The sequence below is a fragment of the Nycticebus coucang genome, chromosome 22 (assembly GCF_027406575.1).
Source record: "Nycticebus coucang isolate mNycCou1 chromosome 22, mNycCou1.pri, whole genome shotgun sequence".
Taxonomy (NCBI): Eukaryota; Metazoa; Chordata; class Mammalia; order Primates; family Lorisidae; genus Nycticebus; species Nycticebus coucang.
The window spans coordinates 38,437,294-38,453,648 of NC_069801.1; the positions used below are offsets into that span (position 1 = coordinate 38,437,294).

General features: G+C 40.1%; 1 protein-coding gene across 1 annotated transcript in view; it reads left to right on the forward strand.

The window, feature by feature from the left end:
- The first annotated feature begins 365 nt into the window (after positions 1 to 365).
- The window catches only part of LOC128574702 (olfactory receptor 2A12-like), a 101,920-nt gene continuing 85,930 nt past the window's right edge, over positions 366 to 16,355 (forward strand). The window contains exons 1-5 of the mRNA XM_053575550.1: positions 366 to 438; positions 1,518 to 1,672; positions 3,185 to 3,294; positions 4,040 to 4,151; positions 5,769 to 5,840. Coding sequence (XP_053431525.1) covers positions 366 to 438; positions 1,518 to 1,672; positions 3,185 to 3,294; positions 4,040 to 4,151; positions 5,769 to 5,840 — 522 coding nt within the window. The remainder of the gene's footprint in view (positions 439 to 1,517; positions 1,673 to 3,184; positions 3,295 to 4,039; positions 4,152 to 5,768; positions 5,841 to 16,355) is intronic.

Consider the following 16,355-nt stretch of genomic DNA (forward strand, 5'->3'; position numbering starts at 1 on the left):
GATTGCAAGAGGGACTTTGCCTAACAATTGCAATCAATGTAACCTGGCTTATTGTACCCTCAATGAATCCCCAACAATAAAAAAAAGAGGGGGGATAGTGGTGGAAGTGAAAATAGCAGGCGCTGCTTGTTTCAAGGGAGGAAGCTGAGGGCAGGGATGCTGAGGACAAAAGGCAGGAAGGTGTGTTAGGGGACAGCTTCAATGAACAGGACCAGGAGGCGGCAGGGGCTGAGGACAGGAAGTTGGAGGGAGTTTTTTCTTCATTGTATTTTCTGTCATGGAGCCAAAGTTCCTCCAAATGAGTAGCTGGGATGTGCCCAGAACTCCTCTGGACTTTATATCACTTCTGCCCCTGGCATTACTCAATGGCCTTCATGACATTGCAGGCCCCTCCCATAAGTCTAGAAGGAGGGTCCATGAACCAGGAAGATGGTTCCTGTTTGCAGAGTTAAGAGTTATTGTGGGAAATAAGCAAAGAGACGACATAGAGATTTAATATTAGTCCCTGTGCTTGGGGATCCCGTGTTGTGTTTCCTCAAAGTAAGCAGAGATTGTTCAATGCATTGTAATTGATTTCATATGCCAAGAAAATAATTTTAAAATAATTTTTGTAGTTCTCTTATGTTTCAAGTTCTCTTATTTCTCCCCCTGAGGGTGTATTCTCCTTTTGCCATGGCAGAGTTGAAAACATGCATGGATAAGATTATGATTTACACTCAGAAATGTGAATGTTTATAAAGGAATTTTAACACGTGACTAACATTTTTTATTTAGTCTGGAAGGATAGTATGACATTTTTATCCTAGTCTTGTACAGCTGCTAAGAGACAGCATATAGTGATAGCTGCTCCATGATGCACCTAGTGGCAGCCTGACAGTAATCAGAATCTGTCTCCTGGCCAAGGCATTGTTGGCCACTGATGCCAGGTGGAATACCAACTAGGACAAGACAGAGATGCTGGATGGGTGGCTAGATTTTATTGCCACAACTGTCTTACAGAGGGCATGAGAGATATCCAGATTACTTTATGACCATGAACTTTTCTAAGCTGTCTGACCTGACACAGGGAAAGGAGGAGTGAACCCAGCCACACTCAGGGAAAAGCTGGTAGAAGCAATCCAAAAGTAGACTAATCTAGACCCTGAATCAGAAGAGGGCAGAAGTGTGTTGAGTATTGATTTTATTAATCAATCTGCCTCTTACATTCACAGAAAACTATAAAGCAAAGTGTTAGTGCCACAGAGCAACCCCAAAGAGTTACTAAATTTAGCCACCTTAGTATTTAACAACTGGGATTGGTTGAGGCTGAGAATAATCACCAAAAGTCAAAAATGTTAGGAGCTGCATTTGTGGCCAATCTTTGCAGTCCAGGGAAAGACAGACAATGGCAGCATCCAAACACAGATTTTCTGTGTTGCAGTTATGGGAAGCCTGGACATCTGCAAGAGGAGAGCCAGCAGAAGCCAAATGTGGATAAGAAGGTGTGTAAGGTGTTCCCCTGTCCCACTTGTTTCCAGTACAGCCAGCCAGGGTATTAAGGAGGAGTTCGTTCAAGAGACTCAGCCTGAGAAATGACGGCTATACCACCATCCTGGAAGTGAAGGGCCTAGGTTCTAAGCAGCTCCTGCCATCACTGTATGACCAAAACCTTGAGTTGTGGTGGACTTTGCCGGTAAGCTCATCACATTTATGCTGGACACAGAAGCAGCTTATTCAGTTTTGTCATCCTTTGGAGATCACCTCTCTTCCTCCTCTGGCTTATTTGTTGGCATCAGTGGGCAACTTATCCACAGGTACTCTCCTTGCTGTACTTTATAGCTGATTGACCTGTGGCCCCAGAACCTTTGTTAGGTTGAGATTTCTTAGCCATATTAGGAACTATTTTGACCTTTTCCCGAGAGAAGACAAAAAATCCAAATAGAAATAATGTGTCACCTGAGTTAGCTAAGGAAAGTCTGCCCACCAAAGCAAAAAATGTTACTCCAGTAAAAGTAGAGATTAGGCCTGGTGAGGGATATCCCCAAAGAGGATTTTTCCTATCCCTTTACACTCAGAATCTCAGCTGTGTTGTCCTTTTTTGTGGACAGATCCACACATTGTACATTCTACCCAGTTAATGTGGACTTTATTCCCACAAAGGTTTTTATAGAGTGCTAGACTATTAAGAAATGTTTTAAGCAAGCTATTCAGGAAACTGAGTGTAGTTCTCCCAAGTGTTCTCACCTAATATGTGGGTGACTTATTAATTTGTAATCACTTCTATAAATCTTCTGTTGAAAGCAGAAGACTAGTCCTTTGAAATTTCCTTGAAGAAGAGAGATGTAAAGTGTCCAGAGATAAAGCTCAATTATGCAAGCCTGAGCTTACTTATCCAGGATTTGTCATTCCTCATCATGAAGACAGCTGTGTCACCAAAGTGTCAAAACAGTCTGTTCACTCACTAGTCCTTCTACTAGGAAACAACACAGAGAATTCCAGAGAATGATGGAATACTGTCAGATATGGATACCTAGAAAGGAAGAGCTTGCTAAAACACTATAAAATGCTTTAAGAGGGAAACATGCAGAAGTATTACTATGGGGTAAGGAGCAGGAAGGCACTTTCCAAATCTCAAAACAACCCTTTGGAAGGCAACTGCTCTAGAAATATCTACTTTGGAAAAACCATTCCTTCTGTATACAACAAAAGAGTGTCGTGGCAGTAGAAAAGAAGAGTCACAGTTAGTGGCAGTCGAATGGCCACAGTGTCCTTGGATAGTTGTAGCCGCAGCTGTGTTACTGGAAAGAGGCCCAGACACTGACTCACATTAGAGCTTTAACAGTTCTAGCTTCCCACTCTTTGGCCCCAATTTTAATCAGACAAAGTGCACTGTGTTTTTCAAACAATCAGATGCTGAAATAATAGCTTAGACTTTTAGGAACTCTTAAGGTTAAGCTTGAAGTTTGTAAAACTCTGAATCCTGCTGTTTTTATGTGAATGTTTCTGGATAAGTTGAGACTTGGGTTCAAGATGTTTTGAACACTGCCAAGCTATAAAAAGACAACAGAAAACAGTTGTCAGGTGATGTTTGGAACACAATCAAAAGCTCATTCCTTCAGTTACTTGGATTTTGCCCATTTTGAGTGCAATAGTAGGCATAAGAATACTGCTTGTTTAATCTTCTTGTTAAGTTTGTATCTTGCAGATTTCAACAATTCCACATGCAGATGGCGATGATGCAAGGTTCCCAGCAGATCCCAGTGGAGCCCCTGGATGTCTGAACACCTTCCCTCATCCCCAGTCCCTAAGAACAGGGTGAGATAGGCTGATGAGAGGGCCCTATAGGCAGGCCTTCACCCATGGTCAGCAGGAAGCAGCTTTGAATGGTCATGGCCCTTTTCCCATCAAGATTTCAGGGCCCAATCTCCTCAGGGGTGAAATGTTAGGGACAGATAGGGAACAGGGCAAGAAGGAAAAATCAGACAATACCTAACACAAAGGAACCCACTCCACCCAAGGTTTCAGATAGAACTAAAGGAACTTCTATCAGACAACAGGACCCTGAGAAGAGAACAAATCAGATCACAAGATCTAAATATCAGACCATGAGAGCTTCTGTGGTTTCTGACAACTAGGATGCGCAGTTCCAAGTATGGAACCCTAAAATTGACCTTTTGTATTTGAACCCATCCGTGTAATATTATTTATATTTGCCTCCACAAATGCATATAATTAAAAATGGAATAGTAGGAACTCTTCTGGGATAGGAATACTATAACATTAGAAATGAGTAAACATGAGATTAGAAATGAGTAAGTACTAGAAACAGGCAGAGCAAAGCCAGGGCTGGAAACATAAATAGTCCCAGGGAAAATGAGACGGGATCCATACTCATTAGCAAAAAAGAAACCCACACCTCCCTCTGAAGTGTGTTCTATCTGCTTATAATCTGAGGTGTGGTGCTTTTAATTGTACACTTATGTGTGCTGTATTAACTTATTTACATATAAAATAAAAACCTTAATTGCACTGCTGTGTTGACTTGCTCTTTTTGCACCAGGTCTGCTCATGCTGCTGGGTTTCCTCTTTTTGTACAGCCAAGGCTAAGTGCTTCCAGTTTCAGGGGCCAGTTGCTAGTGGTGAAGAGCCCAGTGCCGAATCCCCGCCCCGTGGTGAGATGGGGGAATGTGGCGTAAGGAAGACCCACTCCCCGGCACTACTCGCGGGGATGGGGGGCTCACGTGGGTGCAGAGGTGGTTGGGCGGGGTCCAGGGTGAGGTAGGCGGAAGACCGCCCCCTCCTGCCAGGCATGGTAGTGCACCGCAACCCGCTCCAGGACAGTGGGGAAGGTGGCTGGGGGGCCCTACCCTACCAAGTGTTACAACCTCAGGGCTGGGTCATTTGGGGGTAGAGCCAACCAATCCTAAATCTCCTAAATTACCTCAGTTCCTGCATCGACCAACCCCCCAACTCGGCCCCAGTTTACCTTGGGAAAGTTACCCCGTGTTTTATTTCAACCCAAAATGCATCGCCAAAGAATATAAAACCTACTTTCATTTCTGCCTCGTGGTCTTCCTTTGAGCAGAGCACTGCCGGAGGCACGGCTGGAGCATATCCTTGAATAAAGTCACTCCTTTGTTTTTGCATGTGTGCCTGGTGGTCTGTCAGTGGTGGAATTTGGTTGTAACGTTGGCATCTAGAGAAAGTCCAAATCGTGGCTGGGATCTCTGAGACCCTCAACAGGAAAGGTTCAGGGGAAGATGCATGTGTGTTAGGAAGTTTGTTACATAACCATGAGCTGTCAGTTACTCCAAAGGTGGGAGCCAATAGGGAATACTCCCAGGGGAGAGGTGGGACAGGGTAGATAGCTCAGTTAGTGTGTGAAAGACAGTGTGTGTTCATACCTCGGGGTCTCTTCTCACTCAGAGAAACGGATCTGCCTCACTCTTTGACACCTATTGTTCTTATAATTTATGTGCTTTTGGTCTACAATGAATGCATCCTAATGGGGATGCCTTTGGGTTTATGATCACTCCATCACCAGCTCAGAACCAGTGCTCATTCTTAACACTGGGAGCCAAGAACCAGGGAACATCTAAATCCAGCGGAACCAAATGTTTGGGTGCCAAAACTCAGGGTTTCCTGTTCATTCTGGGAGACCCCTTGGAGCTCTGGTAACGTGAGGTTATAATGATATGGATTTGTTGGAGACATTTTGTGTGCTTCAGTGGACGCTATCTTTTAAGTTTATTGGAGAATTTTTAGTGTGTATGTTGAAGATGGCTTTGTGTGATTGTCAGAGGCTCCTTTTTTTTTTCTTAATTTTTAAAGGCAACATTTCTTTGTGTGTTTGTTACAGGCCGCTTAGCAGCACTGTCTCTGTGGCATCCTGTTTCCCCCTTTTCCTCTGTTTGATTCCTAAACTCACAGAACCTCTGTTTCTCTCCCCTCCCCACTCTTACAGGAGAAAAATTACACCCCCTATATATTCTACAGGTTCTCTGGTTAAGCTGTTGTACGTTCTTTTTCCTGTTGTTTCCCAGTTACCCTACCCCTGACTGCAATGCTCTGCTAGGTATATTGCAGCACTTGTATCCCTGTGTTCCATCTTTCCCTTGCAAACCTCTGAGCTTTTATTTTCCATCTTAACTAAATCTGACATTGCTGGGTTTGGCCATGATGGCTTTGCTAATGTTCTGGGATGGGGAAAGAGGACTAATTGTTCTTATTAGTTCCTTTCCAGGCAGAGGGGTTTCCCTACCCCTTAATCTGACAAAAATCCTGTTCAGGATGAGGGGGTGATGAGGGCATCCCAGGGTGCTGCCCACTTAGATGTCTCCGCAGCATCAGGAATGACTAAGGTACGTGGTCTAAAAAGGAAAAGCATGTTTTATTTGTGTCTCATATCTAGAATTTGGGGGAAAAATGGGTCTATGTCTATGTGAGTTTTGATAAATTAGACGGATTTCTGGCATGGTTGGTTTAGTGAGAACAGCCAGGCCTTTTTTGTTATCAGCAGATATGCTCATTGTTTAATTTTGGAGGTCTTACTAGTGTGAATGTCTGGGTTTCATAGGTTATAGGATAAATTGAATAAACAAAAAGAAAATAGATGTTTATAAAGGATAATGCAGAATCTGCTGGTTCTAAGGATTTTTCTGAAATATAAAGTTACTAGGGATGGAACATCTGAAAGTCTGGATGCATGTGGTTGTGTATATGGGGTATAGCAAGGACTAGGATGTGCTGTGAAAAAGGCATAGCATGTCTAAATACATATGCAGTTTCATTAAGTCAAAGGTGGTTTTAATAATTTTGTGGTGGAAAAGGTAAAAATCAGAGGAAAAAAAGGCTATGAATATATAAATGAGGTTTTTCAAAGAAAGGATTGAAGAGAGAGAATGAGTTGGTGAGAAAGAAAACAATAGGAGAGAGACATATGAATAAAGTTAGGAATATGAAGATGTATTTTAGATAACAAAGGTAAAAAGGAAAGTCTGGGACAAAAGCAGAAAGTCCAGACACATTGTGGATAGTCTGTGTGGATTGTGGTGAGGTTTACGAAAGGAAATTTAGAATGAAATTTGTGTGGAAAAAATGGAAAGTCTGATAAACTGTCAAACTCAGAAGTTAATGGGAATGGCCAATTCTGACAGCATAGGAATAAGGCTAAAGGGGGATATGGAGATCTCATTTTATGCAACTTTTAAGCAGAAATTTTAATTCTGGCCAAGAAAACAATGACATCATAATAAAGGGTTGAAGAGGTGGTACAAATGCTTAAGTTCAGGGATAAGGAGGTGTTGATACTCTTAAAAAGGTTGTCATCATTTGTAGCCTAGGGCAACAATTCCTAAATTGATCATCATGTCCTTAGAATCTCTCCTGAGAGAGACCAGAGGAAGGAATTGGGAACCAAGGATAGGGACATTCCAGTGATTGTCACAGGCCATGGGGGTGAGGGGCACTGGCTGTGGAGGGGACACATGGACTGTGGCACCCCACAGTCAGGGATGGTGCAGCAGGACTAGGGACACCTTGTCTGGTGGACAATCAGGGAGGCATGGGTAGGGCCTAAGGAAGCTGCCTCCAACTGCCCCTGGTCTGCTGGTCATGAGGATGCCTGGTCTGGCAGAGAACCTACTCTTTCTTTTGTCCTCATAGAAACCATGGGACAGGAAACTTCAGTACACCTCCCCAACTCACCTGGGATGTCTGCTGAAAATGTGGAAGATGCTATGGCATGATAGGCTTCTCAGACAGGCCACAACACTCCTGAGTCTAATACCAGATGCCAGATAGAGAATACTAGCCCAAGAACAGGAGCCTTAACCCGAACACAATCTTGCATTTAGATTTCTTTTGTGGAAGAGAGGGAAAGTGGTCAGAGGTTCCCTACATTCAGGCTTTTACTTACCTGAGGAAAGTGGTAAAGTATCATCAACCTTGTGTGGTAAAGTATAGCCTTAGAGGGACAGGAGGAAGTCCAAATGCCTCATCAGAGTTTGGACAGGACTCAGACTTTGGAGCAGGGATCAGGCAAAATATTGGTCTGTGGCTGTTTCTTTGTTTCCAGGGGAGCCTCAGGCCCCAGCATATGATGAAAGACTTGGATCATGGCAGCTCAGAGAGTAGATCTGCTCCAGGAAGTTGTCTCAGACTGAACGTTGTCTGGCCTCTTAAAGAAATGGCTATTAAATTAGGTCAAACCATGTCCTTCTCTGGACATCACAAATATTGAAATTGTCACCAGCTCCAGATGACCAAATAGACAAAGTCAGAGTGAATATTCCTAGTGCCATGGGCCCTCCTGTTGCCTGTTGACTTGCACATGCATTCCATGGAATCATCTTTGTCCAAAGGGGAAACTGGGGAATGAAATATGAGGCCTTTCTTTTCCTCTTTCCCAAATTGCTTTCCGGGAGACTGGAAAATCATGCCTTCAAAATCAAGAAAACCTCAGTAAGCGGGGTTCATGTAGTAACCAAATCTAATTGTGGGTTACTTTTTAACTTGATTTCACCATTGCATCTCATGAGAGATTGCAGAACCCCTGAACTCAAGCACTCTATCTACTCTAGTTCTTTAGATAAAGTTTACCACTTTCTTTCAAGTGCCACCTAAAGAATCCCTAAACCCATCTCTAACTTGTAAGCTCTGATGTAAACAGATGTCCTACCTTTTTGAGCTGAACAATGTATATCTTCCACCTATTGACCTATGAACTTACCTATAGTTCCTGTCTCCATGACCGTAAAACTAAACTGTAACCTGGCTGCCTAGTTCACATTATTTCAGGATCTCTTGCTATTAAGCTCCCTGGCCCTGGTCTCATGAATTTGGCTCAGATAAAACCTCTTTAAATTACATTATAGAGTTTGGGTTTATTCCATTGATAGCTTCTTTTTGTATGAAATTGTTTTAATGAATAACAGAAAATTATCAAAGGAACATTGGTCCTCAGTTAAAAACTCAGGACTAAAAATTTAGAAGTTAATCTGCATGTAGAATAATATTGCTATTTATTGATACTAATTTAGACATTTAGTCACAGTTGCCTTCCTTTTATGATAAATGAAGATATAAATTATATCTCCACCTATTCCTATTCCCCTTCCTTCCAAATATTGATATCACCATTAATCCTTGCAAAGTGACCTCAATTGTGATAAGATTTCTTTAGAGGTACAGCTTTTTGGTTTTCCTTGACTTACTCATTACCTCACATGTTTCTGCTTGCCAAATTTTCCTCCTCTATTTTTAGTGGATTTCAGATGCTTTGTCATTTTGTCTACCTTCTAATTTTTCAGCTGCAACCTCGATGTCTGCCACACTGTTACCCCCACTCTGTGTCACTGTCACTGTCTTTTCTTTATTTATTTTTAGAAATCTTCCAAATGGAATTTATTTTTTTTCATTTTTTTATTATTATTAAATCATAGCTGTGTACATTAATGCAATCATGGGGCACCATACACTGGTTTTATTTTTTTTTAAAGGATAAGAAGAAACATTTTATTGTTCTTGTTAATTTTCAACATGTCTATTTATCATTACTAATACAAAGGGTAATCTGATTCTGTAGTTACTCTGAAAACATTTTCAAGCTGATTTTCAGTAATTCCAGCAAGCACATCAGTTATCCTAGCTTGCAAGTCTTCTAAAGATTGAGGATTGGTTGAACAATAGTTTTCACATGTCCTCATAAAAATAATTCCAATGGAGTCAAATCTGGCCCAAGAAAATTGTCCATCTCTTCTAATCCACCTGTTAGGGAATTTCTCATGCAGAAACTGTCTAACATACAAAGTAAAGTGATAAGGAGCACCATCTTGTTGAAACACTAAATTCTCTACCAGTCCAAACTGTTCAAACTGAGGAATAAAATAATTTTGCAGCATTTCTAAATAGCTATCACCATTAACAATACACCCTTTAAAAAAGACTGGCCCTATGACTCAATTTTTTCCCCAAAGTACACCACACATTAACTTTGGGAGAACCTTTTTCATGTTCAATAGACTCGTGGATTTTCAGTTCCCCAAATATGGCAATTACGCCTCTTGACCTTGCCACTAATGTGGAATGTTGCTTCATCTGAGAACATTAAATTACTCAAAAATGCATCGTCATTGCTAAGTTTTTGTTGAACTGGTGACAGAAAGTTAGTGCATGATAATCCTCTCATAACATCTGACGCACCTGAGTCTTGTAAGCTTTCATGTGAAGTCTTGTCTGCAGAATCTGATGCACAGTAGACTTTGAAAGCCTCAACTCTAGTTGATGCCCATCTTAATGACTTTATTGGACTTGCCTCAGAGGTTCCTTTTAGGGATATTATGGTTTCTTCACTAACATGTGGCCTATCAGACAGTGGATTATCATTGACAGAACCCGTTTCATTCAGTTTTTTCATCCACTTGGATATGGAATTCCTGTGTTTTGCTTCTTTCTTATAATGGGTTCTAAACATTTGGACAGAAGCAGTAGATTTTAGTTCAACCAACCAAAGAACACAATTTACTTTTTCTTCTAGTGAATCCACGTGTCAACAATGATTCAGTATTTCAATGGGAACTATGGGCCTGCTTTTGGCTAATGACATAGTCAATGTCCAGTTCCATATTTGTCACTGCTAGTTGTAACAAGTGATGCAAGTATTCATCAGTTAGTCTAGATCTGGTTGGAGATTTCAGATGTTTCATTCTGGAAAAAGTCTGTTCACAGATTTAAGTGCTGCCAAAGATATTTGCCATTTTGAGTGCATGGTTCCTGAGATTAGAATATGTCTCAGAGGGGAGAGATGCATAGAAATTAGGAAGGCTGCTTAAATACGTCTTTCAGAGAGTCACAATTCTGCAGTTCAACCAGTTCCATTTGGTAAATCGTATCCATATGTTCAATGTCGATAGAAAATGGGTTACGGAAAAGCTGTATGTCCTGTTTATGGAGATGAAGCTCTTTAAATCTAAATCGGAAATCCTTTTGCAACTTTTCCAGTGAATCCACACGTTTTATTTGGGAATGCAACCAATGGATTTTCCGCTAACAGATTTTGAGTTGTGGGGAGATGGCAGAAATTTTCCTCCTTCACTTGTTTGATGAGGAGGCCTCATTTTACTTCAAATGCTTTCACATGTGATTGCATATCACAGATAAGCTTCCCTTTTCCTTGAAGTTGCACATTGAAACTGTGAGTAGCTCTGTTACATCTGTCAGAAGGCAAGGTGCCATTTCCGTTCTGCATCATTGAGCTCTGGTACTTCTTTGTTTTTTGAAAGCAGAAAAGCTGTAATCTAGCCGAGGCTCTCTCCATACACTGGTTTTATAGACCATTTGACATATTTTCATCACACTGGTTAACATAGCCTTCCTGGCATTTTCTTACTTATTATGTTAAGACATCTATATTCTACACTTACTAAGTTTCACCTAAGAATATGGGAAAAGGGGAGAGGGAGGGGAAGGAGGGGGGAGACTGGGCGGAGGGAGGGTGATTGGTGGGATTATACCTATGGTGCATCTTACAAGGGTACATGTGTCACTGTCTTTCTACACCTCTTAGATTGGCTCCATTATGTCCTGGATCCCAAATTTTCATGTCCTTGCTCTTGCTTCCTTTTTCTTTCAAACTATCAAAGGGGTACAAAAGTTTTTGTTATATGTATAATTTTTTTAATGCTGAAGTCAAGGCTATTAGCATGCCCATCACCCAAATAGTGTTCCTTGTACCTGAGAGGTAGGTTTTTACCATACCTTTCTCCCCTCCCAATTTCTGATTGCAATACCTCTCTGTGCCCATGTGGACCTGTTTATTAGATCCAAATTAGGGAAGGGTATATGTGATGTTTGTTGTTCCATTCTTGAAATATTTCACTTAGGATAATGGTCACCAATTCCATCTAATTTATTCTAAAAAAAAATAATTAGTTTGTATGGTTGAGTAGTACACCATGAGGTGTATGTGTGTGTGTGTGTCACATTTTGTTAATCCACTCATTAACTGATGGGCATTTAGGTTGATTCCACATCTCTGTGATTGTGAATTGTGTTGCAATAAACATGTTAAATGCAGATGTGTCTAGATAAAATGTCTTCTTTTCCTTTAGGTAGATACCCAGTAGTAGGATTGCTAAGTTGAATGGTAAGTTCATATTTCTTTCAGGAATCTCCATACTGTTTTCCTTAGAGCTTGTACCAATTGGCAGTCCCACCAACAGTGCAAGCATGCCTTTCTTTATGTATCCACCACAGCATCTATCCTTTTTGTAGTCTTTAATAAAAGCCATTCTAAGAGGGGTAAGGTAATGTCATGGTGGTTTTTATTTGCATTTTCCTAATGATTAGTGATCAACATTTTTTCATATGTTTGTGGGCTACTTTTCTATCTTCCTTTGAAAAGCTTCTGTTCATGTCTTTGATTTCCAGGGTTTTTTTCTTTTTTTTTTATTAAATCATAACTGTATACATTGATATGATCATGGGGCATCATACATTCGCTTCATAGACCATTTGACACATTTGTATCACAATGGTTAACATAGCCTTTCCGGCGTTATCTCAGTTACTGTGCCAAAGCATTCACATTCTACATTTAACAAGTTTCGCAAATACCCCTGTAAGATGCACCACAGGTGTGATCCCACCGATCCCCCTCCCTCTACACACACCCCCCTTTCCCACTCCCCCCTATTGTTAGGTTGTAACTGGGTTATAGCTTTCATGTGAGAGACCCAAATTAGTTTCATAGTAGGGCTAAGTACATTGGGTACTTTTTCTTCCATTCTTGAGATACTTTACTAAGAAGAATATGTCCCAGCTCCATCCATGTAAACATGAAAGAGGTAAAGTCTCCATCTTTCTTTAAGGCTGCATAGTATTCCATGGTGTACATATACCACAATTTATTAATCCATTCATGGATCGATGGGCACTTGGGCTTTTTCCATGACTTAGCAATTATGAATTAGGCTGCAATAAACATTCTGGTACCAATATCTTTGTTATGTTGTGATTTTTGGTCTTCTGGGTATATGCCCAGTAGAGAGATTACAGGATTGAATGGCAGATCTATTTTTAGATCTCTGAGTGTTCTCCATATATCTTTCCAAAAGGAATGTATTAATTTGCATTCCCACCAGCAGTGTAGAAGTGTTCCCTTTTCTCCACATCCACACCAACATCTCTGGTCTTGAGATTTTGTGATATAGGCTAGTCTCAGTGGAGTTAGATGATATCTGAAAGTAGTTTTGATTTGCATTTCTCTGATGATTAAAGATGATGAGCATTTTTTCATATGTCTGAAGGCCGTGCGCCTGTCTTCTTCAGAGAAGTTTCTCTTCAAATCCCATGCCCAGCCTGCGATGGGATCCCTTGTTTTTTTCTTGCTGATGCGTTTGAGTTCTCTGTGGATTCTGGTTACTAAACCTTTGTCAGAGATATACCCTGCAAATATCTTCTCCCATTCTGAGGGTTGTTTGCTTGCCTTACTTACAGTGTTCTTAGCTGTGCAGAAGCTTTTTAGTTTGATCAAGTCCCAGTAGTGTATTTTTGAAGCTGCTTCAATTGCCCGGGGGGTTCTCCTCATGAAATACTCACCAAGACCAATTTCTTCAAAGGTTTTCCCTGCATGTATTTTTATAGTTTCATGTCTTAAGTTTAAATCTTTAATCCAATGAGAGTCTATCTTAGTTAATGGTGAAAGGTGTGGGTCCAATTTCAGTCTTCTGCAGGTTGCCAGCCAGTTCACCCAGCACCATTTGTTAAATAGGGAATCTTTTCCCCACTGAATGTTTTTAATTGGCTTGTCAAAAATCAAATAGCAGTAAGTAGCTGGATTCATCTCTTGGTTCTCTATTCTGTTCCAGATACCTACTTCTCTGTTTTTGTGCCAATACCATGCTGTTTCGATCACTATCAATTTGTAGTAAAGTCTGAGGTCTGGTAGTGTGATTCCTCCTGTTTTGTTTTTATTTCTGAGTAATGTCTTGGCTATTCGAGGTTTTTTCTGATTCCGTATAAAATGAAGTATTGTTTTCTCAAGATCTTTAAAATATGACAGTGGAACGATAATAGGGAGTGCGTTGAAATTATATATTGCTTTGGGTAGTATGGAGATTTTGACAATGTTGATTCTTCCCAGACATGAGCATGGTATGTTTTTCCATTTGTTAACATTTTCAGCTATTTCTTTTCTTAGAGTTCATAGTTCTCTTTATAAAGATCTTTCACGTCTTTTGTTAGGTAAATTCCCAAATATTTCATCTTCTTTGGCACTACTGTGAATGGGATAGAGTCCTTAACTGCTTTTTCAACTTGACTGTTGTTGGTGTATGTAAAGGCTACCGATTTATGGATGTTGATTTTGTAACCTGAGACGCTGCTGTATTCCTTGATCACTTCTAGGAGTTTTGTAGTAGAGTCCCTAGTGTTTTCCAGATACACAATCATATCATCTGCGAAGAGCGAAAGTTTGATCTCTTCTGACCCTATATGGATACCCTTGATCGCCTTTTCTTCCCTAATTGCGGTGGCTAAAACTTCCATTACAATGTTGAAAAGCAATGGAGACAATGGGCAGCCTTGTCTGGTTCCTGATCTGAGTGGAAATGATTCCAATTTAACTCCATTCAATATGATATTGGCTGTGGGTTTGCTGTAGATAGCCTCTATCAGTTTAAGAAAAGTCCCTTCTAGACCAATTTTCTTGAGTGTTCTGATCATGAAGGGATGCCGGATATTATCAAAAGCTTTTTCTGCATCAATTGAGAGAATCATATGGTCTTTGTTTTTTAATTTGTTTATGTGCTGGATTACATTTATAGATTTACGTATATTGAACCAGCCTTGAGACCCTGGGATAAAACCAACTTGGTCATGATGTATAATTTGTTTGATGTGTTGCTGGATTCTGTTTGTTAGGATCTTGTTGAATATTTTTGCATCTATATTCATTAGTGATATTGGTCTATAATTTTCTTTTCTTGTTGGGTCTTTTCCTGGTTTGGGGATCAGGGTGATGCTTTCTTCATAGAATGTGTTGGGTAGTCTTCCTTCTTTTTCTACATTTTGGAACAGGTTGAGTATTATAGGTACTAATTCCTCTTTAAAGGTTTGGTAGAATTCTGACGTGAAACCATCTGGTCCCGGGCTTTTTTTTTAGGGAGGTTTTGTATAGTTGATGCTATTTCTGAACTTGGTATGGGTCTGTTCAACATTTCCACTTGATTCTGGTTAGGACTTGGAAGGTGGCATGCTTCCAAGTATCGGTCAATTTCCTTCAGATTTTCATATTTCTGAGAATAATGTTTCTTGCAATATTCATTAAGGATTTTTTGGATTCTGATGAGTCTGTTGTTATTTTGTCTTTGTTGTTTCTGATTGATGATATTAGAGATTTTACTCTTTTTTTCTGATTAGGTTTGCCAGAGGTTTATCTATTTTTTTGACCTTTTCAAAAAACCAGCTTTTTGATTTATTGATCTGTTGTACTATTCTTTTGTTTTCAATTTCATTTAATTCTGCTCTAATTTTGATTATTTCTTTTCTTCTACTGGGTTTGGGGTTGGAATGTTCTTCCTTTTCCAGTTGCTTGAGATGTCCCATTAAGTTGTTAACTTCCTCTCTTTCTGTTCTCTTGAGGAAGGCTTGCAGTGCTATAAATTTCCCTCTTAGAACTGCCTTAGTGGTGTCCCAGAGGTTCTTATAGTTTGTGTCTTCATTGTCGTTTTGTTCCAAAAAATTGGCGATTTCTTTCTTAATCTCGTCTCTGACCCAGCTATCATTCAGCATAAGGTTATTTAACTTCCATGTTTTTGTATGAGTATGCAGATTCCTGTTCTTACTCAATTTACGTTTTCTTCCATGATGGTCCGAGAAGATGCATGGAATAATTTCTATTCCTTTAAATTTACTGAGGTTAGACTTGTGACCTAAAATGTGGTCAATTTTGGAGTAAGTTCCGTGGGCTGATTAGAAGTATGTGTATTCAGTTTTGTTGGGATGAAATGTTCTGTAGATGTCTGCTAAATCTAAATATTGGATGGTTAGGTTTAAATCTAAGATTTCTTTGCTCAGCTTCTTGCTGGAGGATCGATCCAACACTGCCAAAGGAGTGTTGAAATCTCCGACGATTATGGAGCTGGAGGAAATCAAGTTACTCATGTCTGTTAGAATTTCTCTTATAAATTGAGGTGCATTCTGGTTGGGTGCATAGATATTAATAATTGAGATCTCATCATGTTGAGTATTACCCTTAACACATATGAAGTGACCATTCTTGTCCTTCCTTACTTTTGATGGTTTAAAGCCTACTGTATCTGCAAATAAAATTGCAACACCTGCTTTTTTCTGATTACCATTTGCCTGAAATATGGATGACCATCCTTTCACCCTGAGTCTGTATTTGTCTTTTAAGTTAAGATGTGACTCTTGTATGCAACAAATATCTGGCTTGAGTTTTTGCATCCAGTCAGCTAACCTATGCCTCTTTAGAGGACAGTTTAAGCCATTCACATTGATGGAGAGTATTGATAAGTCTGGTGGAATTTTGGGTATCGAGTTTTTCAAAAGTCCAGTGAGGCCACTTCATCTGTTTGTGGAACTCCTGTCATTCCAATATTCACCTTCTTCGAATTATCCCAGAGCTCTCTGAGAGAATGATCCATTTTTGCTCTCCATTTCTCTTCCTCTTTGAGAGTTTGTGAGCGTTCAAAGGCTTTATCTTCAATGTCAGAAATCCTTTCTTCTGCTTGCTCCATTCTGTTGCTGAGGGATTCTACCACATTTTTCATATCTTTGAGGGCTGCAAATTCTTGCTTCAGTGTGTCTAAGTCTTTGGTGGTTTTGTCTTTAAATTCATTAAATTCTTGAGACAA